Here is a 27,020-nt window from a genome sequence, read left to right as displayed (position 1 = left end):
CCATACATGAAAAAAATAGGGGCGCCTGAGTGGCTCAGTCGGTTGAGAGTCCGACTTCAGCTCAGATCACGATCTCACAGTTTGTGGGTTCGAGCCTCGTTCAAGCCCTGTGCTGACAGCTCGCGGAGCCTGGAGCCTGCTTTGGATTCTGTGTCTCCCTAGCTCTCTGCCCCTCCCCCTCATTCTTTCTCTGTCTCAAAAATAAATAAACATCAATTTAAAAAAAAAAAAGAACAAAACAAACTTAAATAAGGCACTTATTCAAGTGCTACACTGCATATTTTTTAAACAAAATGCAAGGTAAGTTCTTAAAATTAGCAGACAGATGCTTGAAGGACAAGATACACCTTTAACTGGGACATTAAAAAACGGGGAAGGTGTACATGGAGAGTGAAAACATATTGATTTATTTTGACAAATACGTGCTTACAAAGGACACGTTCCTACTGCAAATAGAACAAAACTACCTTGGCATTTTCCTGTGAAAAACCTTAATTACATTTATTTAGAATAAACAGGTCTAGTCATATTCAAGGATAAACATGACTTAGCATAACCTTAAATCTACATTGTGTCTCACAATTAAAGCCATAATATACTAGAAGTGTCTCTGTATTCACGTATGTTTCTACAAAAGCACACTCATCTTAGTTAGGGATGTCAGTATTGTGGTAGTTGCATTTTCAGAATCACAAATGCTGTGGAAAAAAACTCTGCAATTACCAGATCAACTAGAAAACAAAATATTTATTCATAGCTTTTTGAATGTGCTTTAAAACAAAAATTGCCCACAGATCCCCTCCAGTATGACTTCTCAAAACTCTTTAAGATTTTGCCACACTCGTTAAGGTAGTTTTTCCCCCAGTATAATTCTGTAGTTTTGAAATAATGCAGAAAATCACCACTATAATCCATTCATTTATAAGGTTGTGTTTTCTCTTTAGAAGAGTATTTTAAAACTTAACAAATACTGCATGGTACAAAAAAACATTTCCAAATCATTGTGTTTGCATGACTTTGCTTCATTATGAACTTTCTGATATCCAGGAAAAAGTGCAATCTTACCACATATTCAGTCCTGTTTGAGCCAACAGATGCAGAATTAGGATCAATTTCTAATTAAAATCTTTCTCACATTTATTGGCCACATATTCTTGTCTGGTAGGAATGAAGACTTCACCAGGTGAAGTCTTGGGATGATTTCATCTTCTGACATCACAAAAAGAATGCAAAGCTCTTACCAGCTGTCCCACAGATTCCTGAGTTATTTTGTCTCCAGGATGTTGAATCAAGTATGACCCATTTTTCTTCACATTCAACATATTCACATAAGGCTTCTTTCCAAGAATCCTTTGAAGTCAAAGTAAGGCATCAACCATTTTTCTCAATCCATATTCTTATATTTCCTCTATAGTGTGAATTTCTTTGTGTTCAGTAAGGAATGAGTGATAATTAAATGAATTCTCATATTCATAGGGGTTCTCTAGAGTGTGCGTTCTCTGATGTTTGGCAAGGTTTGAGCTCCAGCTGAAGGATTTATTGCAAACTTTACACACATAGGGCTTCTCCCCAGTGTGAGTTATCTGATGTAGAATGAGGGAAAAGCTCCGGCTAAAGGTTTTATCACATTCAGTACATGCATAGGGCTTTTCTCCAGTATGAATTTTCATATGTTGCATAAGGGATGCATGCCATGTGAAAACTTTACCACATTCATTGCATTCATAGAGCTTTTCTCCAGCATGAATTCTCTGATGTTTAATAAGGAATGAGTGGCATCGGAAGGCTTTCCTACACTCATTACATTCATAGGGGGTTTGGGTAGTATGGATGCTCTGATGCCGAGTAAGGTGAGAAGAACGGCGAAACGCCTTCCCACATTCAGTGCATTCATAGGGTTTCTCCCCAGTGTGTGTGATCTGATGGCGAATGAGCTCCGAGCCACTGCTAAAGGCTTTCCCACATTTCCTACATATATACTGTTTCTTTCCTATATGAATTCTCTGATGTCGAGTGAGGTTTGAGGCACGGCTAAAGGCCTTTCCACATTCAGTGCATCCATAGGGTTTCTCGCCGGTATGTGTTCTCTGGTGTTCAATGAGGAACGAGAGGTAACTGAATGTTTTATTACAGTCCTTACACTCATGGGGTTTCTTTCCAGTATGAATCATCTGATGTTTCACAAGGTTTGAGATCTGGCTAAAGGTTTTGCCACATTCCTTACACACATAGGGTTTCTCTCCAGTATGAGTTCTCTGATGTAGCACAAGGGAAAAGCGCCGACTGAAAGTCTTCCCACACTCACGACATCCATGGGGCCTCTCCACGGTACTGATACTCGTGTGCGGAGACAGAGCTCCTTGATGAGATACCGTTCCTTGCCTGATACGTCCCTGATTTCCTTGCATCTGAGTATCTTCCTCAAATTTCCAGCCTCCTTTAAAGCTGGAATATTCAGGGCCGTGGCTTAGAATTCTTTCCACTACCAAACACTGGGGTGAGTCGTCTTCATAAATGACGTTTTTTTGAGAAAACTCTTTGACCTCACCATCTGATTCTGAAAATGAAAAATCAAAGCAAATGTTTTTGTTTTCTGTATTGAGTAAGATAAAGCCACTGCTCACTTTTTAAATGAGAGATTTAAAAATTAATAATCATTTTTTTTAAAAAGGCATCTCAGCACTGCATGGCTTTTATAGTTTTTGTAGCCCTCGTGTAGACTGAAATCTGAGCAGTATGCCCAGAAATTCAGAAGACATCAGAGGAGAGATATAGGCAAATAAGGAAAAAGATGAAGAAGTAACTGAAGGGGAAGGAAAAAAACAACATGGAGATAAATAAATGTGAAGGATGGGTTTTGTCCTCCTCAGCTCTACCTAAACTTTATCTGAGACCAAAATGACTTGAAAAAGACAATTTCATAATGCTAATAAACTAAAAATGTTTCTCAGATCCCACAAAGACATCAAACTGTCCCAAAGGTTTTAAGTAAACATTTTACAGTACCTTATTCTAAATGAAAAAATAAGTAAAATGTATCTCTGACAATGGCTGTCTATGATCCCCACTCTAACTCTACTTTCCAAATTGACAGCTGAAGCTCAACTCTGGTATCACAGTGTCTTTCCATCATATGCTTTTGATAAACAAACTTGGGCCTGATTTTCTCCAGGCTAAGTTTATCATTTTGGGGGAACAAAACTATGATATGAAGACTTTTTAAAAACCATATTCGCTCATATCCTAATCCTTAGGAAATATGTAGGAATAAAAGGCCATGATATATGCAACTTATTCTCAGATGTTTCAAGGAAAAAATCATATACCAAGTGATAGAACAAATAATCTGAATAAGGAGCTTATGAGTATTCTTTATACTATTCTTGCATGCCTTCTGGAAGTTTAAAATTATTTCCAAAAACACATTTAAAAATTAATTTTTCTCTAAATACACTTTGACATTTATTTTGTTTAAGGGGGTGCCATCTTTTATTATCCCTGACCATAAGTTTCTAGGAAATATAAATAGGTCTGTTTCTTTAATACATATCTGAACAAAGAATTGAGATCTAGACTTACAGGGCTATGGGGTAGGCATGTAGAAATAAAAGATTACAATAGAGGAGACAGTGAAATAACATTTAAGAAAATTATCTCAATAAAGAGAAAATATTTTTTAAATGCTTATTTATTTTTGAGAGAGAGAAAGAGAGAGAGCAGAAGCAGTGGAAAGGCAAAGAGAGAGGGAGACACAGAATCTGAAGCAGGATCCAGGCTCTGAGCTGTCAGCACAGAGCCCGAAGCAGGGCTTGACCCCATGAATTGTGGGCTCATGACCTGAGCCGAGGTCGAACGCTTAACCGACTGAGCCACCCAGGTGCCCCAATAAGGGGAAAATCTTACTTTACTTTCCTGGCTCCTCTATAAACCAATTCCACATCCACTGAGCACCTCAGTAAGAGCCCTGGGGATATAAACTGAACAGTTCTTTTCATGAGCTGAGAAAATAAATAGGGAGATAAAGAGGACACAAAACAATTAATAATATAAGAAACAAAAGTTCACTCTAGTTAGAGTAAAAACTGTATGAAAGATCAGAAATAAGATATAAAAATCCACTACAACAGATAAAGAAAGGCTTCATTTAGAAAGGAAAGGCTTCATTGAGGAAATTAGTTGGGAACTCAAATACATGATGACATGAGTCAGGTGAACCTCAATATTACAGGATATTAGAAAAAGTCACTGGTGTCAACTGCACAGAGTTAATATATCCTCTGCCATATAGTTTCACAGGCCAATGAGAGTCAAAAACACAACCAAGAAAATTGGGTACAAGATATAAATAGAATGCTAATTATCTCTTCCTCACTCCTCTTCCTTCACTCGTTATCACCTTCCCTTCTTCCATCGTCTACTGTTCCCATATGCTTTCTGGTAAATGCCAAATGGATCTGATATAACTTATTAAAAGCCTAAAGGGATACAAAGATTCATTCTTAATGTAACAAAGGGTTCCTATGATAAATCAGCAACTAATACTCTCAAAGCAAAAATTGTAGAAGCATTCACTCTCCTCTTATGGAAAAAAAAAAAAACCCAAATCCTCTATCACCAATGTTACTTAAAATCACTGAGGAAGTACTTCATGTCATATAGCGTTGGGAGAAAAAAATCCACCAACCTAGAATTGTGTACCCTACAAAATTATACTTAAAGGTGAAGGAGAAATAAAGATTTTCTGAGACAAAAACTGAGGAAACATGCTATCAGTAGACATGCCTTGCAAGATCCAACACCTGTTCATGAATAAAAAGCTCAACAAACTAGGAATAGAGTGGAATATCCTCAAGCTGTAAAGAAGATAAAAAACCTACAACCAACATCATAATGGTGAGAAACCTGAAGCTTTCCTGCTAAATCTGAACACAGGAAGGCGGTCCCTTCTCAGCACTGCTTTTCAACGCCATAATGGAATTCTTCACTACTATAGAAAGACATGAAAAGTAAAGTAAATAAAAGGTACACAGATTGGCAAGGAAGAAATAAACTTTTTTATTGGCAGATGACAGTATTATCTGTGTAGAGATTCTGAAAAAAACTTAAGAAAAAACTGGAATAAGTAATTATAACAAAATTGCAGGATACTAAGTTAATGTACAAAAGTCAGTCTTTCCCACATATCAGCAATGAACATATGGAGGCTGAAACTGAGACCACATTACTGTTTACATTAGCATACCAAAAAATGAAATACTTAAGTATAAACCCAATAAAACATGTGCCAGATTTATATGAGGAAAACTATAAAACTCTGATGAAAGATGTGAAATAAGAAGTAAATGGAGAGACAGAAATATTCTACATTCATAAGAAGCCTCAATATTGTCAAGATGTCAATTCTTACCAACTTGATCTATAGATTCAATGAAATCCCAGAAAGCAATTTTACAGACTCAACAAACTGACTCTAAAGTTTATATTGAGAATGAAAGACCCAGAATACCTAACAGAGTACGGAAGGGAAAGAACAAAGTCAGAGGACTGACACTACCTAACTTGAACATGTACTCTAAACTTACAGTAATGAAGACAGTGTGGTTCTGGTGAAAGACTAGACAAGTAGATCAATGGAACAGAGTAGAGAGCTCAGAAATAGACCAGAATAATTACAGTCAACTGATCTCTGACAAAGGAGAAAAGACATCTTTTCAACAAAGCATTCTGAAACGACTATGCATCCACACGCATAAAAATGAATTAAGACACAGACCTTACACTCTTGACCAAAATTAACTCAAAATGGTCATAGATTTAAACATAAAACACAAAACTATAAACCTCCTAGAAGATAACATAGAGGGAAACCTAGATGACTTTAGGTATGGCAATGGGTTTTTAGAAACAACGACCAAAGGCATGATCCATGAAAGTAATTGATAAGCTGGACTTCATTAAAATAAAAAACCTATGCTCTGCAAAAGCCAGTGTCAAGGGAATGAGAAGACAGGCTGCAAACTGGGATAAAATATGTGCAAAAGACGTCTCTGTTAAGACCTAGTATCCAAAATATACAAAGAACTCTTAAAACTCAACAAGAAAATGAACAACACAATTTTAAATTGGGCAAAAGACCCGAACAGACACCACACCAAAGAAGATATACAGGTGGCAAGTAAGAATATGGAAAGATAGGGGCGCCTGGGTGACTCAGTCGGTTAAGCCTCCGACTTCGGCTCAGGTCAGATCTCACGTTCCTGGGTTCGAGCCCCGCGTCAGGCTCTGTGCTGACAGCTAGCTCAGAGCCTGGAGCCTGCTTCTGGTTCTGTGTCTCCTCTCTCTACCCCTCTGCCTCTCATGCTCTGTCTCTCTCTGTATCAAAAATAAATAAAACATTAAAAAAATAATAAATAAATAAATAAAAATAAAGTTGACTGTCAAGGAATAAAAAAAAAAGAATACGGAAAGATATTCAACATAATGTCATGAGAGAATTCTAAATTAAAATGAGATACCACTACACACATATCAGAATCACCAAAATCCAATCCACTAACAACATCAGATGCTAGCAAAGATGTGAAGCAGTCAGAACTATCATTCATTGCTGGTAGAACCACTTTGGAAAATGGTTTGGCAGTTTCTTAACTAAACATACTCTCACACATGACTCAACAATCGCACTCTTTGGTATCTACCCAAATTAATTCAAAACTTATATTCACACAAAAGCCTGCATATGAATATTTATAGCAGTTTTCTTTATAACTACCCAAACTTGGAAGCCACCAAGATATCCTTCAGGAGGAGAATGCAAAAGTAAACTGTACTTCATCCAGACAACAGAATGTTATTCAGCACTAAAGAGAAATAAGCTGTTGACCCCTGAAAATGTATGAAGGAATCTTACATGCACAATGTTGAGTGAAAGAAGCCAATGTGAAAAGGCTAACTACTGTATGATCCCAACTATTGACATACTGGAAAATGCAAAACCGTGGAGATAATAAAAAGGTCAGTGCTTGCCAGTGGTTGTGGGGAGAGGGAGAGAGATGAATATGCAGAGTATGAAGGATTTTTAGGACAGTAAACGTATTCTGTGTGCTACTAAAATGGTGGATACATGTCACTCATTACACATTTGCAAAACTCTCAGGATGCACATACAACAGCACGAGTGAACTCTAAAGTAAACTATGAACTTTGTGCAATGATGTGTCAATCTAGTTTTGTCAGTTGTAAAAATGCACTACTGTGACATGGGATTGTGGTATGGGATGTCCACAGTGCAAGAAGTTGTGGTGGGGGTGGGGGTATATAGGAACTCTTTGAAGTTTTCACTTACTTTTGATGTGAACCTAAAACTGCTTTCTAAGAAGTTTGTTAATTTAACGGGTCACTTGGGTGGCTCAGTCAGTTAAGCGTCCGGCTTTGGCTCAGGTCATGATCTCAACGGTTCATGGGTTCAAGCCCTGCCTCAGGCTTTGTGCTGACAGCTAGCCCAGAGCCTGGAGCCTGTCTTCAGATTCTGTGTCTCCCTCTGTCTCTGACCCTCCCCTCCTCACGCTGTCTCTCTTGGTCTCTCAAAAATAAATAAAAAACATTAAAAAAAATAAGTTTATTAATTTAAAAAAATCATTCTAGTATGTATAGGAAAGAAAGGTTTAGGGTATTTTTATTCCTCCAATAAAGACTGAAAAATATAAATATACAAATTCACTAGCATTCCTACAGAAAAAGCAATATAACTTGTAAGAAAAGAAACTAGGTAAAGCTGCTTGAGAATAAATTCAACAGGTGCGCCTGGGTAGCTCAGTTGGTTGAGTGTCCGGCTTCGGCTCAGGTCATGATCTCATGGTTCATGGGTTCAAGCCCCATGTCGGGCTCTGTGCTGACAACTAGCTCAGAGCCTGGAGCCTGCTTCAGATTCTGTGTCTCCCTCTCTCTCTGACTCTCACCTGCTCGCACTGTCTCTGTCTCTCAAAATAAATAAATAAATATTTTTTTTAAAAAAAGGATAAATTCAACAACAAACAGGATTTACAGGGAGTTTACACAAAAGATTCAAATTTTAAGAAGCTGTTCTATTTCAATTAATTCCTAAATATGTACTTTAGCTCAGTATTAGCATCATCTGGGAACTTGTTTAAAATGCAAATTCTTGGGGCGCCTGGGTGGCTCCGTTAATCCTATGACTGGTTTTTGCTAGGGTCATGATCTCATGGTTTCGTGAGTTCAAGCCCCATATTGGGCTCTGCACTGGCAGTACCAAGCCTGCTTAGGATTCTCTCTCTCTACCCATCCCCTACTCACACTATCTGTCTCTCTCTCTCAAAATAAATAAATATCTTTTAAAATGCAAATTCTTGGAGAACCCGCATGGCTCAGTCAGTTAAGCATCGGACTCTTGATTTCAGCTCAGGTCATGATCTAACAGTTCACTGAGACTGAACCCTGAGACACTGTCAGCATGGAGCCTGCTTGGGATTCTCTCTCTCTGGCTCTCCCCCACTCGCACTCTCTCACATGCTCCCGCTCTCAAAATAAATAAATAAACTTAAAAAAATGCAAATTCTGGGGCGCCTGGGAGGCTCAGTCATTAAGTATCCTACTTCAGCTCACATCATGATCACACAGGCCACGAGTTTGAGCCCTGCATTGGGCTCTGGGCTGACAGCTCAGAGCCCGGAGCCTGCTTCACTATCTGTGTCTCCCTCTCTCTCTGCCCCTCCCCTGCTTGCACTGTTTCTCTCTCAAAAAATAAACATTTAAAAAAAATTTTAATGCAAATTCTCCAGTTCCACACCAAATGTAATGACTTAGAATTTCTGGAGTGGGGCCTGAAATATGTGCTTTAAAACTCTCCAAATGACTGAAATTCGACAAGCACTGTAATCTCTTTCTTATGCTCCAGAATGAAACTCAATTGCCTGCTGAACTGATATACTCAAGTATCCCACAAAGATCCAAAACTCAGTCACAAATTGACAGTCTTCCTTTCCCCGTTGAACTTTTTTGTTTTTCTCAGTAACACCAAGAAGAGTGCTGTCGACTGCAATTCCTCAGTCTTGTTCGGTCTTTCATTGAGTCCATCTCCTGGTCACTTGGGAGTCCACTTCCTTGGTTTGTAGGCAATCTGCATTCCTCCCCTCATTCCCGGGACCCTCCATACTTGTGATGATTACATCTAGCCGAGGTGCTGGCGACAACTATTAAATGATAGCTCTTGCTTCCAAAAAATGTGTTTTCTAAACCTTAGCTAATATAAAATGCTCACTGGCCCAAAATGTTTTTAATGGCTCCCTAACAGGAATGAACTCTAGGTGCATTAACGTGACTTGTAGAGCACATGTATGGCCTGACCTGGGTTTTCACTAACCATCCTTAGTTTCCACCATTTTCCTCCTTTTACTTTACTTTATCCTCCTGTTCAATCTAGACTGAACGTCATATTTTCATTTTATTAGTATCATTTTTCTATATGCTATAACACTGCTTTTCTTTTCACTCACAAAATATAAGACGAACGGTTCCAGTGTGTATAGACGAGGTTCGTGCACTATAACCTGCTCTGCTACTGAACGCAGGAAACCGCTGTGCACAGAGCCGCTAAGAACCCTAAAAAGTACAGGGTGGCGAGGTGACCGGAGAAGGAAGTCGGAACTTGAAGTAACAGTGAAGTAGGGGTGAGTTTCTGGGGTCTTCCTCCCTGCGGACTCTCCGGGCTTGAACCCGAAGGAGGCATGAAACCAGGAGCTGTGCAGCAGGTGTGAGGAGAAAGAGTTCCCCAAGAAGCCTCTATTTCTGGTCTGAGGAATGGGAAAAAGGGTCTATATTCATCAGAGAAATCTTATTTTTTGTTTGTTCATTTCCCATTCCTGCCTAATCCCAAGGCAACTAGCAGCAATGGTGGCCATGCAGGCACTTAAGACTCTAAGAAAGAACATAGAGATCCCACCCATTTTCCTCTTTTTCTCCCTCAGCTGCAGAGGCAGACACAGTTGTAGGAAATACAGAGAAGAGGGGAAACTAAAGGTCTGCCTTTCAACCCAGAAGACCTGAAAGAGGGAACCCTGGGAGCCAAAAAGTGTAGGAGAGGGAGCTCAGGAAAGCGCTCCTGTAAAACTGTGGATGAAATCCTGGACCCATCCCTGAATTGCAGATGCCTGGATTTGAGCCAACATTGCGTACCAGAAACGGTGAGAATCGAAACAATGGGGAACCCGCTGCCCAAGTTCAGAAAGGCCAGTAGGAAGTGCATATGCAGGACAAATACAGCAGACCTTCTTAGCCTTTAAAAACAGGACTGTCGAGAGCCACATACTTAGAAGAGAGGTGAAAACTGATGGCTTCAACTTATCCATATTGAAACCTGCTTACACCTCTCCAAAGAGGACATCCAGATGGCCAACAGGCACATGAAACAATGCTCAACATCACTCATGAACAGGGAAACACAAATCAAAACCACACTGAGATACCACCTCACACCCGTCAGAGTGGCCAAATGAACAAATCAAGAGACTATAGATGCTGGCGAGGGTGTGGAGAGGCGGGCACCCTCCTACACTGCTGGTGGGAATGCAAACTGGTGCAGCTGCTCTGGAAAGCAGTGTGGAGGTTCCTCAAAACACTATAGATAGAACTCCCCTATGACCCAGCAATAGCACTGCTGGGGATCTACCCAAGGGATACAGAAGTGCTGATGCATAGGAGCACATGTACCCCAATGTTCATAGCAGCACTGTCAACAATAGCCAAATCATAGAAAGAGCCTGAATATCCATCACCTGATGGATGGATCAAGAAGATGTGGTTTATATATACAATGGAGTATTACAGGGCAATGAGAAAGAATGAAATCTGGCCATTTGTAGCAAAGTGGATGGACCGCGAGGGTGTCATGCTAAGCGAAATAAGTCAGGCGGAGAAGGACAGATACCATATGTTTGCACTCGTAGGTCTAGCAGGAGAACAGGAGAAACCTAATGGAGGACCATGGGGAGGGGAAGGGGGAAAGAAGAGTTGGGGAGAGAGAGGGACGCAAAACCTGAGAGACTATGGAATACTGAAAAGGAACCGAGGGTTGAAGGGGGAGGGGGAGGAGGAAAAGAGGTGGTGGTGATGGAGGAGGGCACTTGTGGGGAAGAGCACTGGGTGTTATATGGAAACCAATTTGATGACAAACTATTAAAAAAATAAAGTAATAAATAAATAGAATCCCAAAAAAGAAAAAAACCTGCTTAAATATAATTAACATCTCAGTGTGACTTAAACAAGACCTAAAGTCTTAAAACATCAAAAAGATTCAGTTACAAGGCAAGTTACAGGACATACAGAGAAACAAACATTTCATTGTCCCGCCGGGCAGCACAGCCATAGACAACCCAGTTCTGACACACACTTGTGAAGCATTGATGTACGGACAGTGCATTTAAAAAAAAAATCCTAGGGGCGCCTGGGTGGCTCAGTCAGTAAACCAAATGACTCTTGATTTTGGCTCAGGTCATAATCTAATAGTCATGGGACTGAGCTCCTCATCGGGCTCAGTGTGGAGCTCGGAGCCTGCTGGCAACTCCCTCTCTCTCCCTCTTTCTGTCCCTGCCCCACACTGTGGCTCGTTCGCTCGCACTCCTTCTCTCTGTCAAAATAAATTTTAAAACTTATATGAATAAATAATTTTAAAAATATTAGGCAAAACTATTATTTTGGTATGAAAATAATACTGTGGTCATGTAGGAAATGTCCCATTTATTCATGACAGTGAGGTACTACATACAGTGAAATGTTGAGATGTCTGTAATGTACTTTCATATTTTTAAAAAGATGTTAATGTTGACTTCTTTTGAAAGAGAGAGAGAGCATAGGCAGGAGAGGGGCAGAAAGAGAATCCTAAGCAGGCTCCATGCTGTCAGCACAGAGCCCGATGTGGGGCTCAAACCCACAAACCATGAGATCATAACGTGAGCCAAAATCAAGAGACAGACGTTTACCTGACTGAGCTTCCCAAATGCCCCTGCAATTAACTTTTAAATTATTCAGCAAAATAAAAGGGTGAGGTAAGGCAAATACAGTAAAATGTTATCCCTTATTTAATCCATGACTAAGGCTGAATAGTTTTCGTATGCAAGGATAGAAAAAGAGAGATTCAATTAAGAACGGAAAACCCAGAAACATACACAAAAATTGATATTTAAGTATGACAAACTGAAGACAACACAAGGAAAGGACAGACACATCAGTATACGGTGTCAGAAGTGACGAATAACTCACGTGACACACAAAAATCAGTTCAAAGTAGGCTACGGATCTAAATGTAAGTGGCAAAATGACCAGGCTTTTTAAGAGAAAATATAGGAAAATGTCTTCATTATAACCTCACGGTAAGGAACAACTTCTTAAACAGCCCAACCATAAAGGGAAAGATTAGTAAATCTGACCACACTAAAATTAAGAATTTCCATTCATCGAAAAAGATTAAGGAGGAAAGCATGCCGTATGTCAGAGAAGATATCTGCAGTGACAATTAGCAAAGACTTTGAATCTGAAATATATAACTCCTACAAATCAATAAGAAAAAGACAAAGAATCCAGTACATGAGCAAAAACCGTCAAGAGGCACTTCACAATGAGGGTACCTAAATATCCACGAGACACACGGAATGGTGCTCAGCCACATTAGTAACCAGAGAAACGCAAGTTTACGAAAGCGGGGTCCTCTCCGCCAGATTGATGAGGAGCACAGAGAGATGCAAGTTTAAACCAAAACAAGCTACCCCTGCACACTCTTCTGAGACCTGAATATTATGGTGCGTAACAGGTTCCAGAACTGGTAAATGTGGGGAGCCAGAGGGACCCCCTTATGGTGTTTGTGAGAATGTAAATCAGTAAAAGCCCTTTGGAAACCATTTTGGCAGTATCTAACGATGTGAAGAGGGTCACCGTCCTCTGACCCAGTGATCCCAGCCCTAAACATCACCCCAGGAAACCCAGGCCAGGATGCAGGGACAATAGTAACGCTGCCCACGACAGCCCTGAAATGCAAACAACCCAAGAAGGCCTCAATAATAGAATAAATGGGGGAGGGCTTAGCTGTACAAGGCAACAACCTCTAGAGTAATACACAAAATGCATAAATCTTAAAAGTACTTTTGAGAAGGAAATCACAATATATACATTATGAACCACTCTATGTAAAGTTCACAAACATACAAACCTAAACTACAGTGATTATGGACACAAACGGCGACAAAGCTATAAAGCAAACAAAGTTAAGTTACTCCCATTAAAGAGAAGACCACATATGGAGGTGGGGGGGCAGGGGTGAGCTCAGGAAACTCCTAGGGGCCTGGCAGTGCTGTTTACTGACCTGAGTAGTAGTTCCATGGGTGTCTTAATAATTGGTTATGCTGAACATTTAAGTTTTATGCATTATTTCCATGTGATATTTAACCTTTCAAAAACATACTGGCCAATTAAGCCGACCATGCGCTCTCCCCATGGAGGCCTGGCTTGCGGCGGCCACAGACAACACCCCTTCAGCAGGATATGCAGCCTGTTGCTCCCATGGCTGCCTTATAGGACCTCGGGGACAGCCCTGTGCAGTGGACACTCACTTCCGACCTCATGCTATCCCCAATGTGGGCTCCAGACAGGTGCACAGGGGGATGTTTGGAAAGCCCCACGGCACAATAGCCAGGGTTCAGATAGGCCAAATCATGTCCATCCATACCAAGCTGCAGAAGGAGCATGTGACTGGCACCTTCCACTGGGCCAAGTTCAAATTCCTAAATTCCGTGGCTGCCAGAAGATCCACATCTCCAAGGAGTGGAGCTTTACCAACTCTAATGCACAAGAGTTTGAAGATATGATGGCTGAAAAGCAGCCCATCCCAAATGTCCATGCGGTCAAATACATCCCTCACCGTGGCACCCCTGGACGAATGGTGAGCCCTGGATGAGCTGCATTAAAGTAACGAAGGGGCACTTGGCCCCTCGGTAGAGCATCCTGAGGTCGTGAGTTCAAGCCCCCACACTGGGCCTAGAGATAGATGGTGAGGAGGGAGGGAGGGAGGAAGTAGTGGGATTAGCGGCAATTTTTATATATTGCCCTTCACCTCCCTTTCCCTTGTACAGTTTTGTTGGTTTTATTATTTTCACAACACTGACAAAGGACACTGTTCTTCAGCTCATACGTAAATGAAGAACTCACCCTGCACGTGCTCCACTCAGGACTTCAGCCCCCATCAATACCTTCCACACCCTTCTGGAAGTCTGTAGCCTGTGCGAGTAACCAGCTCTCCTGACAGGTGGAGCTCAGCGTTCCTGACACCGGCCCCTGTCCCCTCATCAGCCTTCCAAGCTGCAGGCCTCCCGCTGCCTCAGCAGAAGGTCAGTTAACCTCCACGAGAGGTTCGATTCTGCAAACTGACTAAAGAACTGACAGAATTCTTCATAAATACAGAATTTAGGCTCCACAGGTCCTCTAGTCTCCATAGAATCTTCCAGGGTGGGGAACAGCCATTCACTTTCCCAGAGCTTCCCCAGCAACCCTACTGTCACCCTAAGGTGAAGGTTGTCAGGCACTTACCAATCTCATGGCTTCGATTTTTGCTTCTTAATATGAAAATTCCCACGTCCGCAGCTCTGCTGGGCCGGTTGTCTGGGATCTGTTCCAACAGCCTATTGCATCTCTTCACTTGGAAACACCATCCTCTCCTCACACCTAGCATATCTCATAACGAATTCTACGCTTTTTCTCCAAAACTGATCCTTTTCCTGCCTTTTCTATTACTACTATCCCTGTCCAAATCTGTGAGGAGTTGCAAAGATTCAGCTGATCAGCAGCCTACAGGCGAGGAAGTGTCACTCCCTGTGGGGAGCTGCCCGAATGACAAAGATCGGCTGTCTACTGGCGAGGGAAGTGCTATTCCCGATTCAGGGACTGGAGACGGCCAGACTGGAGAGCCAGTGGAAGAAAAGATCAGCCGCAGTTAGGCATAAGTGGTGTTAATCGCTCCCCTGCCCAGCGTTGCAGTCAGCAAGTCTGGGCTCTCTTACGGATCCCTAAGGCGCTGTGTTTGAAACTGCAGTTTCGGTTTCCCCTTTTCCCTAGCCTTTTCCTAAAAATCACTTGACCCTGTTTCCTAGCAACCAACCTAGGTCAGCTTCCCGCCTTAAACCCTGTAGAGGTGTGGGTATTTTCTCAATAAAGAGAGGCTTGATCAGAAACGTCTGTCTTGCCTCCATTTCCTGTGCTCCCTGCCCTCCCTCAGGAACGGATCGGCTGGGTCGGAACAGTCACAAATCATCTAGGCCTACACACCAAATGGGAATTCCTTTTTCCTTACTGCTGAGCTGACAATTTGAGGACATCTAATGAAACTATTTACACACTTGTTTTATCTCACTAGACTATAACTTCCTTGGTGGTTATTATACTTTTTTATATTTTCTACTCTCTGTAGGACCTAAGAGAAAGTCTTTTAAATAAATATTAAGAGAATGTGTGAGTGAATGAATAAAGACACCAAGTAACCAAAAAGTAATGAAAGTCTTTCCAAGGTGGCTAACTAGAAGAGTAGTATATGGAAAAAATATATACCTTTTAATTTAGGCAACAGAAACATAGGTCAATTTTGAGAAAGAAAGGGAGGAGAACCAAAAAGAAATGAAGTTCAGAGCCCGGACAGAGCTAACGACGGGAAGAAAGCACACATCTATTTGTCAGAAAGAGGGGAACAGATACGACAAGCTAAAGACACACTGGTAAGTGGGTGTGAACACGGTTCCTTACGGAGCTGACGGCAAGACTTCATAGTCTCCCTATCTCTGCTTCCTTCAAGGGAGTACTTTCCAACCAACATACAAAACAGTATTGCTTTCTCACTGATTAGCTGGGTTATTATTAACTTACTCACCTGAAAAAAGATCTCTTCTCACATCTCCTTTCTCCAGCCAGGGCTCTTTCCCTTGCTCCAATAAAGAAACCACATATGGCTTAGAAATGTTAAGACCTGCTCGCAGAAAATGAAATAAATTCAAAATCAGTCCTTGAGTCCCTAGAAGAGGGGCCATTAAAAGAAATGCCAGGGGCACCTGGGTGGCTCAGTCGGTTAAGCATCTGACTTCAGCTCCAGTCATGATCTCATGGTTTGTGGGTTCAAGCCTGGCACCAGACTCTGTGCTGGTAGCTCAGAGCCTGGAACCTGCTTTGGATTCTGTGTGTGTCTCTCTCCCTCTCTCTCTCTCTCTCTCTCTCTCTCTCTGCCCCTCTGCTCATGCTTGCTCATGCTCTCTCTCAAAAATAAATAAATACTTTTTAAAAATTGTTTTAAAGAAATGCTAGAGGTAGGAGCACCTGGCTGGCTCAGTTGGTACAGCATACAACTCTTGATCTTAGGGCTGTGAGTTTGAGCCCCACTCTGCATGCAGAGATTACTTAAAAACAAAATCTTGAGGGGTACACAGGTGGCTCAGTTGGTCAGTGTCTATGTCTGGCTGTGCGCTGGATCCTGCTTGGGATTCTCTTTCTCCCTCTCTCTCTGCCCTTCCCTCGCTCACTTGCTCTTTCTCTCAAAATAAATAAATGTTAAAAAAAAATAAAGTCTTTCAAAAAAGAAAAGAAATGCCAGATGTAAATATGAGAGCTAAGGATTAGGTGGTTATAATCCATCTTAAAAAGTTAAAAAATGGGCACCTGGGTGGCTCAGTCAGTTGAGCATCCAATTCTTGATTTCGGCTCAGGCCATGATCCCAGGTTGTGAGATCAACCCCCGCATCAGGATCCTAGCTGAACATGAAGCCTGCTTAAGACTCTCTCCCTGCTTCTCCCTCTGCCCCTCCCCCACTCACACACTCCCTCTCCCTTTCTCCCTAAAATAATGAATAAATGAATAAATAAATAAATGTAAAAAACAAAAAACTGGGGCGCATGGGTGGCTCAGTCAGTTGAGTGTCTGTCATCGGCTCAGGTCATGATCTTGTGGTTTGTGGGTTCAAGCCCTGCGTCAGGCTCTGTGCTGACAGCTAGCTCAGAGCCTGGAGCCTATCTTCAGATTCTGTGTCTCCTCTCTCTCTGACCCTCCCCTGCTCACACTGTCTCTTTCTCTCTCTCTCTCTCTCTCTCAAAAATAAATAAAAGATTAAAAATAAAAAACAAAAAACATACCTCTTTCAGAAATATCAGGTCAGAAAACCAAGATTTGCCGCAGCCACCCAAGTTCTAATTGTGACTTAGAGGAGATAAGGAGGAACACGCTTACCCAGTGAGGCCAGGTGGCTGTAGTTCTCCAGCATCACGTGCCTGTACAAAGCTCTCTGAGCAGGCTGAAGCCGTTCCCACTCCTCCTGGGAGAAGTCTATGGCCACATCTCTGAATGTCACTGACCCCTAAAATGACATACAGATATCTACACAACCAGCACCCATGCTCCCAAAGGCCCTGATTAGGAATGAAATGAGTCTCACAGTGGAGGGTAGACAGTGTATGCACGTAGTGGCAATGGGTGTTTCCAGAACCCTAATTAGTAAGAGTCTAGCTGTTTTGTTTTATTGCATAATTGCCAAAAAGGAGAAAAAATAAATGCAATTTGTCCTGAGATAACTTACAATTTTGTGAAAGATAAAGTATTATACACGTAAACAATATGGATTTCTGGCTTTTGGTGTAAAAGTTCTTAGAATCTTAAGACATTTAATGAATAGTGAAGACAACCCCTTTGTATTCAACATTTCCTTAATAGCAGCCCATTCTAATCAGATCTGGCAAGAATTTCTTCATGGTAACAACTGGCTACGGCAGACAGCAGAAGTACCTTCAAGTAGGGGCATGCACTCAAGTGTGTCACCCTTGCCCCCATTCCGGGAGAAAGGGCTATGAACCTTGAGGGTGATGTAAGCAGTGTCCCAGAGCACGGAGGTTCGGAGGTTCGCAGTACAGCACAAAGGTTACCCAAGGACGACAGGTAACACCTCCCAGAACGGAAAGCTGTCCCCTCAGGGTTAGGAGCAATGATGAGCCCGCTGAGCAGCCCGCTTCGCACCTCAGTAGTCCACAAAACCATCAGCAGGAGCAGAACTTTTTAAAGGGGCCAAACTAGTAAGAGCCCCAGATGCATGGCAGTTATATTTTACAGTTAAATAAAGTGTTTTAAGTTACAAAAGGTTAAATAAAGGAAAACTATTTTCTAAACGATGTAATCTGCAGCACAGATGGAAATGGGTCTCCCCAGCAAATTTGGGGAAGCATCTGGATTTGGAGACAACTATGACACAAAGTAGGACAGAGAAGTAGATCTAAAAACAGAGGAACTAAATCAAACGGTTGGCCTTCTTACCCCCACCTCTGTGAAGCATAACTGCCAGGGATTTTGTTTGAGCCCCCCCCCCCCCAGGACGGGTCACGCATCAGAGTCACTTGGGAGGGACTGCTGAACTGCGCACCCAGTTTCTGGTTCCGAAAGCATGCGATGGAGCTCATGAATATACATTTCCAGCAAGTTCTCAGGTGATGCTGATACCGGTGGTCCAGGCATTCCATTTCGAGACCACTGACACAGCTGCCAAATTACTTAAAGTATGATTGGGGCACCCGGGCGGCTCCGCCGGTTAACGGCCTGACTCCTGATTTTGGCTCAGGTCACCCTCTCATTCCTGGGACGGAGCCTCGCTTCCGCCTCCGTCCAGACACCGAGGAGCCTGTTTGGGATTCCTTCTCTCCCTCTCTCAAAAATAAATAAACTTTGATATATACGACTGAGAAAGGGGTAGCTGGAGCGATGGACAGAGGAAGGCACTCCTCGTTCTAATGCTGGGAGAGGAGGAAGTCGCCTAACGCCTCCCGGTCCCCCGCCGCCGCCTACCGACCTTCCGCCAGTCAGAAACCCGCCCACAACGGGACCGCTTCCAGTCGACCCTCCCACGTCCCCTCAGGCCCGGGAGCCAAGGGGAGGACCGGGGCAGGGCGTTTCCGGAGGAAGCAAGCCTCGGTCCCCAAGTCCTGAAACACACAGGCGCCCTGGGACAGACGAGAGGGAGCAGCTCACCTGAGACATGGCTCGCGGCAGGGCCGAGCAGCGCAGGGGGGCGGCTGAGCTGGTGGGGAGAGAAGGCAACCCTGAGCGCTAGGGCCGTCCCGGGGCTCCCACCGCGGCGCAACCACGCGCCCACCCGCCCTCGTCACCCAGAAGCGTCACCCAGGGCGCCGAAGAGCGTCCCTCACAGCCACGGCGTGGGATCCCCGGACCTGACCCGCACCCCGGCACCGCCTCCCGTAAGGGGGGTGGGGGGGTGACAGGAGGGCGCGTTTCCTCTGCGCCTCGGGCCCGGAGGACGAGGCGTTCTCACGCTCCAGATGGTCTCCGGCGCGGGCCACCCGGAGGGGATCTCGCGCACAAGGGGCTGCTTTTAGGTACCTCGGGCCCAACGCGAGCCTGACTTCCGGATCCGCGTCCAGGGACTCTGCCCGCCGGAGCCTCAGACACCAGACCCCCGACCAGGCCGGGCAGCGGGCGACTACACTTCCCAGGGCCCACCGCGGCCTCCGGCCCGGGGCAGAGGCGCTCCCATCACTCACGACGCTGCCGAACGCCCCACGCCTGCGTACGCTGTGCCTGAGCCGCGGGCCTCGGAAGGCTACCCTTCCGAAGACCGACCGCGGGCTCCCGGCCAGGGCTGAGGCGCCCTCCTCAGGCACCACCACTGCCAGAATGCGGGCACCCGCGCACACAGCGCCAGAGCCAGGGGCTCTGGAGCGACTACGCTTCCCAGACCACAACTCCCAGAATGCGCCGGGACAAATACCGTTGGTCTCAACTACGACTCCCATAATGCCCCGTGCAGAGCCTGAGACCAAGACGCCACCCACAGACAACTGCCAAACCCAGAACAGACTACGGCCCTCCAAACTTCCGTGACAAATCACCAGCGTCGGCAGCCGTCGTAAGCGGAATTCCCGCGTGAAGGACTGCGATTCTAAGAGACTCTCGTGTCCAGCGCCAGCGATGGCTCCCGTCCATCGAGCCTGGACGCTGCAGCCACGGGACGTGACGCGAGAACGCAGCCCCTGGGTGGCCCGGCTCCTCCCGAGTTCTGATCCGCCCCAACGCCCTTCGGAAACAGGAGCTGAAACGGCTGAACCGCCAGAGCGACCTAGGGGCTCCTTTTCTTCCTGCGCGGTGCAGGATGCGGTCTTGGCCGCGCAGGGAAGGTTTGGGGGCGCAAGCCAGACACCGCCCTGCTCTTAAAGAGCTCAGAGCCCCATGGGGAAGGAGGCGGGAAGAGGAACTAGACACTGAAAGAGTCGGCCCACTGAATCAGGGAGCGTTGTTTCAGGTGGAGGGAATAGTTTATTAGTTTATGCAAGACTTAAGTAAAGGCAGTCCAGAGCACCTGGGTGGCTCAGACTTCGGCTCAGGTCATGATCTCACCACTTGTGAGTTCGAGCCCCGCTTTGGGCTCTGTGCTGACAGCTCAGAGCCTGGAGCCTGCTTCAGATTCTGTGTGTGTGTGTGTGTGTGTCTGAGTCTAGCCCTGGTGTGTGTGTGTGTGTGTGCCTTTGCCCCTCCCGTGTTGAGCGCCTGCTTCAGATTCTGTGTGTGTGTGTGTGTGTGTGTGTGTGTGTGCGCGCCCGCGCCTTTGCCCCTCCCGTGTTGTCTCTCTCTCAATAATAAAAACATTTAAAAAATAAAACATTAAAAAAATAAAGGTAATCCATTATTTAATAAAAGGAAGAAAGAACTCCACTGGCTGATAGTTGCAGAGAGAGAGGGTGGGGAAGTGGGAGTCCCAGATTTACAGTTATGGAAGAAAGCATGGAATAAAAAGTACAATATAGGAAATATAGTCAGTGGCATTTTAATAAGGTATGGTGACAGCTACACTTGAATATATACAGTTGTTGTTTCACTGTGTTACACACTTGAAACTAAAATTGTGCCAACTATAATAAAAAATGATTTTGCGGAGTTGGTGGAAACCTGGGTGACTCAACGCCATTAAGTGTGAGACTCTTGATCTCACCTCAGGTCTTGATCTCAGGGTGGTGAGTTCAAGTCCCACACTGGGCTCCCCACGCTGGACGTTAAGCCTTCCTTTAAAAAAAAATACATATTTTAACAATTCACTGTCATGGTGAAAAGAGGGCAAAGAAGTGGTAAGAAATGAGACTGAAAAAAGTAAGGAAAGTCTTTGTTGGGGGGTGTTGCATATTTTGCAATGAGAAGACACTGAAGAAATTTAAGGAATAGTATGATAATCATATTTGCACTCCAGGGGCCAGTGTTAAGGGTGAATTGCAGGAAAGGAAGATTTGAACCAGGATGGCCAGTGAAAGCAGTAACTGTGTTCTGGGGATAATGATCTGATCCAGTGCATGGGAATTAGAGAAGACTGATGCAAGAAACTTTTAGAAGTAAGCTTTTTGCCAAACGTGGGGCTTGAACTCACGACCCTGATATAAGAGCCACATGCTCTATGGACTGAGGCAGCCAGGCACCCCTCAAGAAACAATTTAAAGGAAGAATCTAGGGGACCTAGTAATGAGTTGGATATGATAAGAGAGAAGGAAGAGCTAGGGTTCTTGCTCGGGTGAAATGTTCCCAGAAGTTCATTTCTGGAAACAAACCTCCTCTAAGGACCCCTGGATGGCTCAGTCAGTTAAGGATCCAACTTCAGCTCAGGTCATGATCTTACAGGTTCGTGAGTTCAGGCCCTGCGTCGGGCTCTGTGCTGACAGCTCGGAGCCTGGAGCCTGCATCGGGTTCTGTGTCTCCCTCTCTCTGCCCCTCCCCCACTCTCTCAAAAATAAACATTAAAACAAATTTTTTTTAAAAATCCTCCTCTATCACTATGTTACCCACTCTCATGATTTCAACTTCTATTTATATGATTTGCCCAGATCTTTTGGCTAATCATTTTATTTCACACAGAATGATGAAAATAGGAAAAGAAACATTTAGAAGAGAAGAAATGGATTTGCTTGGGGATATGTTGAAATCAACATGTATCTGTTTAATCACATCTAGTAATCTTGTCCAAACAGTCATTTTTCACTTGGAATCTTACTCTTCTTAACCAGATCCATTTCTCCAAATCTTCAGAAGTTAGCCTAACATTTAAAAAGCAGTTCCAAGGGACACCTGGGTGGCTCAGTCGGTTGAGCATCTGACTTCAGCTCAAGTCATGATCTCACAGTTCATGAGTTCGAGCCCTGCGTCAGGCTCTGTGCTGACAGCTCAGAGCTTAGAGCCTGCTTTGGATTGTGTGTCTCCCTCTCTCTCTCTGTCCTTCCCCTGCTCATGCTCTGTCTCTCTGTCAAAAATAAATATTAAGAATTTTGAACAAAATAAAAAGCAGTTCCAAACATAATCCTCAGATTAACATAATGTGATGCTTTTTCATTGCCCTGAGGTAAAGCAAAAGTCCTTAACATGGTCCACAAGAATGCACGATCTCACCCCTGTCTTTTCAAGCTCTTATATTACTTTCTCTCTGTGCATTGTTTCCCCAAATGCCGTGTGTCTCAGGACCTTTTCTACCTGAAAAGGCTCTCTGTCTTTTCACACCATAACTTCACTAGCTCATTTCTTTCTCTTCTCTTCTCTTCTCTTCTCTTCTCTTCTCTTCTCTTTTTTCCTCCCTCCCTCCCTCCCTCCCTTCCTTCCTTCCTTCCTTCCTTCCTTCCTTTCGTTTATTTAGTTTCAGAGAGCAGGGAAGGGACAGAGAGGAAGGGAGAGAAAATCCCAAACAGGCTCTGCACTGTCAGCATGGAGCCCGATGCAGGGCTCAAACACAGTAACCATGAAATCATGACCAGAGCTGAAATCAAGAGTCAGACATCTAACCAAATGAGCCACCCAGGTGCCCCTTCATTGGTTCATTTCAACTCATCCTTCATAATTCAACTTAAGCAACTCCTACCCAAAGAAGTGTTCTGTGATCCTATTGTGATCTGTGAGTACCGTCCTTTTGATTCAAAACTCACAGAATTATTTTTTAATTTATGATTTAAAATTTACATCCCAGTTAGTTAGCATATAACATAACGATTTCATGAGTAGAATCCAGTGATCTATTCCCTACGAATAACACCCAGTGTTTATTGAAACAAGTGTTCTCCTTTATGCCCCTTGCCCATTTATCCCTCCCCCCCACCCACAACCCCTCTAGCAACCCTGTTTGTTCTCTACACTTAAGAGTCTCTTATGTGTTTGTTCCTCTCCCAATTATTGTATTGTTTTTGCTTCCCTTCCCTTGTATTCATCTATTTTATATCCTAAATCCCACATATGAGCCAAGTCATATGATATTTTCTTTCTCTGACTAATTTCACTAAGCATAATACACTTTATTGCATTCACGTTGCTGCAAATGGCAAGATTTCATTTTTTTATTGCTGAGTAATACTCCATTGTGTACATCTATACCACATCCTCTTTTTTTAATAATAAACTAATAATTATTTTACTTAAGGATGCTGGAAATTTCCAAAAAGCATGACTATGAGAAGATAAAGTGTCCATCCTTGTGGGAAGCTGCAAAGATTCAGCTGCTCGGCCATTTACTAGCCGGTAATGTCACTCCCCTGGGGAGTTACAAAAATAGGCAGGGGAGCGCCACTCCCTGTCAGGAGCAGCCAGAAAAACAAAGATCAATCGCCTACAGGCAGGGTGGTATCGGCCCTTCACATGCTGTGCTAAAAACTTTAGTTTGTTTCCTTCTTTACCCTAGCTTTGATCCTGTTTCCTAGCAACCAGCCCTGTCAGTTTCCTGCCCTAAACCCAATATAGGTGTGGGGGGTTTTTTTCTTCAAGGGAAATAAAGGAGGCTTGATCAAAAAACACTTGTCTTGCCTCACTCTCTGTGGGCCCCTTCCTGCCCTACTCTCTCTCCCTCCCTCAGGAACGGACCCGCAACAATTTACCACCCGCCAGCTGGGGCCAGACCAGACACATCCTTATATATTCTGTATGCAAACTAGTAGAATCCTAATACTTGGTAAAAATAGCTTTTAAAAATTTCCCTGAGAGGTACATAAAAACCACTCCCAATTTTTCATGGCAGTTCATTCTCCCTTGTTATCTACAGATTCAGTTTTCTGTGCCTTCCTTTCCAGCTTCTTACTTTTCCTCCTTCTTCCCTTTAGCACCTTTGTTAACCTTTGTTTCAGGTTCTTTCTTGGCAGATGTTTTCCTTGGTTGGGGTGAAGCAGGTTTTGCTGACAAGCTGGCAGACTGTCTGGTGGGTTCCTGTTTAGTTACTTGGATCCATCCTTGCCCTCTGTATTCTCCGGAGACTTGCTCTTCAGCATAATGACTACGTTCACGCAGGGGAAAAGTAAAGCAACAGGGTGGAACTGCAGACACCGCTGCTGGATCCTGCTGCTGCCCCTGCAGCTGCTCCTGCACAGGGCACGGCATAGCCCAGCCTCCCCGACCTGCCTTTACCACAACTTCTTTATCCATTCATCTGTCAGTGGGTGTTGGCTATTGTATATAGTGCTACTATGAACATTGGTGTGCACGTGCCCCTTCAAAACATCACACCCGTATCCTTTGGATAAATACTTAGTAGTGCAATTGCTGGGTCGTAGGGTAATTCCATTTTTAATTTTATGAAGAACCTCCATACTGTTTTCCAGAGTAGCTGCACCAATTTGCATTCCCACCAGGAGTACAATAGGATTCCCCTTTCTTCACATCCTTGCCAACGTCCATCATTGCTTGAGTTGTTAATTTAAACCATTCTAACAGGTGTGAGGTGGTATCTCATTGTGATTTTGATTTGTATTTCCCTGCTGCTGAGTGATGTTGAGCATTTTTCATGTGTCTTTTAGCATCTGGATGTCTTCTTTGGAAAAGTGTCTATTCATATCTTTTCCCCACTTCTACACCAGATGTGGTTTTCTTGGGTGTTGGATTCGCTACGTTCTTCACAGATCTTGGTTACCAACCCTTTGTCTGATGGTCATTTGCAAATATCTTCTCCCATTCCATTCGTTGCCTTTTAGCTTCACTGATTGTCTCCCTCACCATGCAGAAGCGTTTTATCTTGATGAGGTCCCAATCCTTGATTTTTGCTTTCGTTTCCTTTGCCTCTGGAGACATGTTGAATAAGAAGTTGCTGCAGCCAAGGTCAAAGGGGTTTTTGCCTGCATTCTCTAAGATTTTGATGACTTCCTGTCTTACATTTAGGTCTTTCATCCATTTTGTGGTGTAAGAAAGTGGTCCAGGTTTGTTCTTCTGCACGTCGCCATCCAGTTTTCCCAACACCATTCGAAGAGACTGTCTTTATCCCATTGAATGTTCTTTCCTGCTTTGTCAAAGATTAGTTGACCATATGTTTGTGGGTCCATTTCTGGATTCTCTATTCTGATCCATTGATCTGATTGTCTATTTTTGTGCCAGTACCATACTGTCTTAATGATTACAGATTTGTAATACATCTTGAAGTCTAGAACTGTGATGCCTCCAGCTTTGGATTTCTTTTTCAGAATTGCTTTGGTAATTCGGGGTCTTTTCTGGTTTCAAATTTTAGGATTGTTTGTTCTAGCTCTGTGAAGAATGCTGGTGTTATTTCAATAGGGATTGCATTGAATATGTAGATTACTTTGGGTAGTATCAACATTTGAACAATATTTATTCTTCCAATCTATAAGCATAAAATATTTTTCATTTTTTGTGTTTTCTTCAATTTCTTTCATAAGCTTTCTATCGTTTTCAGTGTATAGATTTTTCTTACCTCTTTAGTTAGGTTTATTCCTAGGAATTTTATACTTTTCAGTGCAATTGTAAATGGGATCAATTCCTTGATTTTGGTTTTTGCAGCTTCTTTATTGGTGTATAAAAATGCAACCAAGGGGCGCCTGGGTGGCTCAGTCAGTTAAGCCTCCGACTATGGCTCAGGTTAGATCTCACGTTCCTGGGTTCGAGCCCCGCGTCAGGCTCTGTGCTGACAGCTAGCTCAGAGCCTGGAGCCTGCTTCCGGTTCTGTGTCTCCTCCTCTCTCTGCCCCTCCCCTTCTCATGCTCTGTCTCTCTCTGTATCAAAAATAAATAAAATATTTAAAAAAAGAATGCAATTCAGTGGTTTTTAAAAAAAAATGCAACCAACTTCTGTGCATTGATTTTAAGTCCTTCATATCTTGAAGGCTTTTATCAAGAAAGGATGCTGTATTTTGTCAAATGCTTTCTCTGCCTCTATTGAAAGGAGCATGTGATTCTTGTCCTTTCTTTTAATGTGATGTATCACATTGATTGATTTCTGGGTAGTAAACCAGTCGTGCATCCCAGACATAAATCCCACTTGATCATGGTGAAGTATTGTTGTAATGTATTGTTAGGTTTGGTTGACTAGTCTCTAAGAGTTTTTGCATCCATGTTCATCAGGGAAATTGGTCTATACATCTCCTTTTCAGTGGGGTCCATGTCTCGTTTTGGAATCAAGGTAATGCTGGACTCATTGAATGACTTTAGAAGTTTTCCTTCAATTTCTATTTTTTGGAATCACTTCAAAACAATAGACATTAACTCTTCTTTAAATGTTTAGTAGAATTACCCTGAAAAGCCATTCATCCTTGGATTTTTGGGGGGGGGGATTTTTTTAAATTACTAATTCAATTTCTTTACTGGTTATGAGTCTGTTCAAATTTTCTATTCCTTCCTGTTTCAGTTTTGGTAGTTTATATGTTTCTAGGAATTGTTCATTTCTTCCAGACTGCCCAATTTATTGGCATGTAATTGCTTATAATATTCTTTTATTATTGTGTGTGTTTCTGCAGTGTTGTTTGTGATCTCTCCTCTGTCAGTCTTGCCTTTATTTATTTGGGTCCATTCCCCCCCCCCTTTTTTTTAAACTGACTAGGTGTTTTTCAGTTTTGTTAATTCGTTCAGAGAACCAGCTCCTAGGTTCATCGATCTGTTCTACTGTTTTTGTTTGTTTTCCTATAGCACTGATTTCTGCTCTGATTTTTATTATTTCCTGTCTTCTACTGGTTTGGGGTTTTAGTTGATGTTCTTTTTTC

General features: G+C 43.1%; 1 protein-coding gene, 1 long non-coding RNA gene, 1 other non-coding gene and 1 pseudogene across 6 annotated transcripts; 2 read left to right on the top strand and 2 right to left on the bottom strand.

Annotated features, from left to right (window-relative positions):
• Positions 1-386: 386 nt before the first annotated feature.
• ZNF140 (zinc finger protein 140) lies at positions 387-20,032 on the bottom strand. 4 transcript variants are annotated; one of them, XM_029921647.1, is made up of 5 exons: positions 19,196-20,032; positions 19,046-19,094; positions 17,264-17,390; positions 15,920-16,015; positions 387-2,557 (listed from the first exon to the last, which is right to left on the bottom strand). In XM_029921647.1, the coding sequence occupies exons 1-5, from the start codon at positions 19,825-19,827 to the stop codon at positions 1,398-1,400; spliced, it is 2,064 nt and encodes a 687-aa protein (XP_029777507.1). In that variant the 5' UTR covers positions 19,828-20,032; the 3' UTR covers positions 387-1,397. The 4 variants fall into 4 exon arrangements, with proteins under 4 accessions (XP_029777507.1, XP_029777508.1, XP_029777510.1 ...); XM_029921648.1 differs by having other exon boundaries at positions 19,415-20,029; XM_029921650.1 differs by having other exon boundaries at positions 19,924-20,026.
• Positions 10,004-14,478, top strand: LOC115277529. Its single transcript, XR_003902397.1, has 2 exons — positions 10,004-10,199; positions 14,188-14,478. It is a non-coding gene; the product is annotated as an uncharacterized LOC115277529 (long non-coding RNA).
• Positions 13,468-13,597, top strand: LOC115278576. The gene has a single exon (XR_003902979.1). It is a non-coding gene; the product is annotated as a small nucleolar RNA SNORA70 (small nucleolar RNA).
• Positions 20,033-24,088: 4,056 nt separating the features above from the next.
• Positions 24,089-24,309, bottom strand: LOC115278446 (annotated as a pseudogene).
• Positions 24,310-27,020: the final 2,711 nt, after the last annotated feature.

This window comes from Suricata suricatta, chromosome 14, assembly GCF_006229205.1.
Source record: "Suricata suricatta isolate VVHF042 chromosome 14, meerkat_22Aug2017_6uvM2_HiC, whole genome shotgun sequence".
NCBI classification, from domain to species: Eukaryota; Metazoa; Chordata; class Mammalia; order Carnivora; family Herpestidae; genus Suricata; species Suricata suricatta.
The sequence above is the reverse complement of the archived record's forward strand: the minus strand, read 5'-3'. Positions and strand labels throughout refer to the sequence as shown.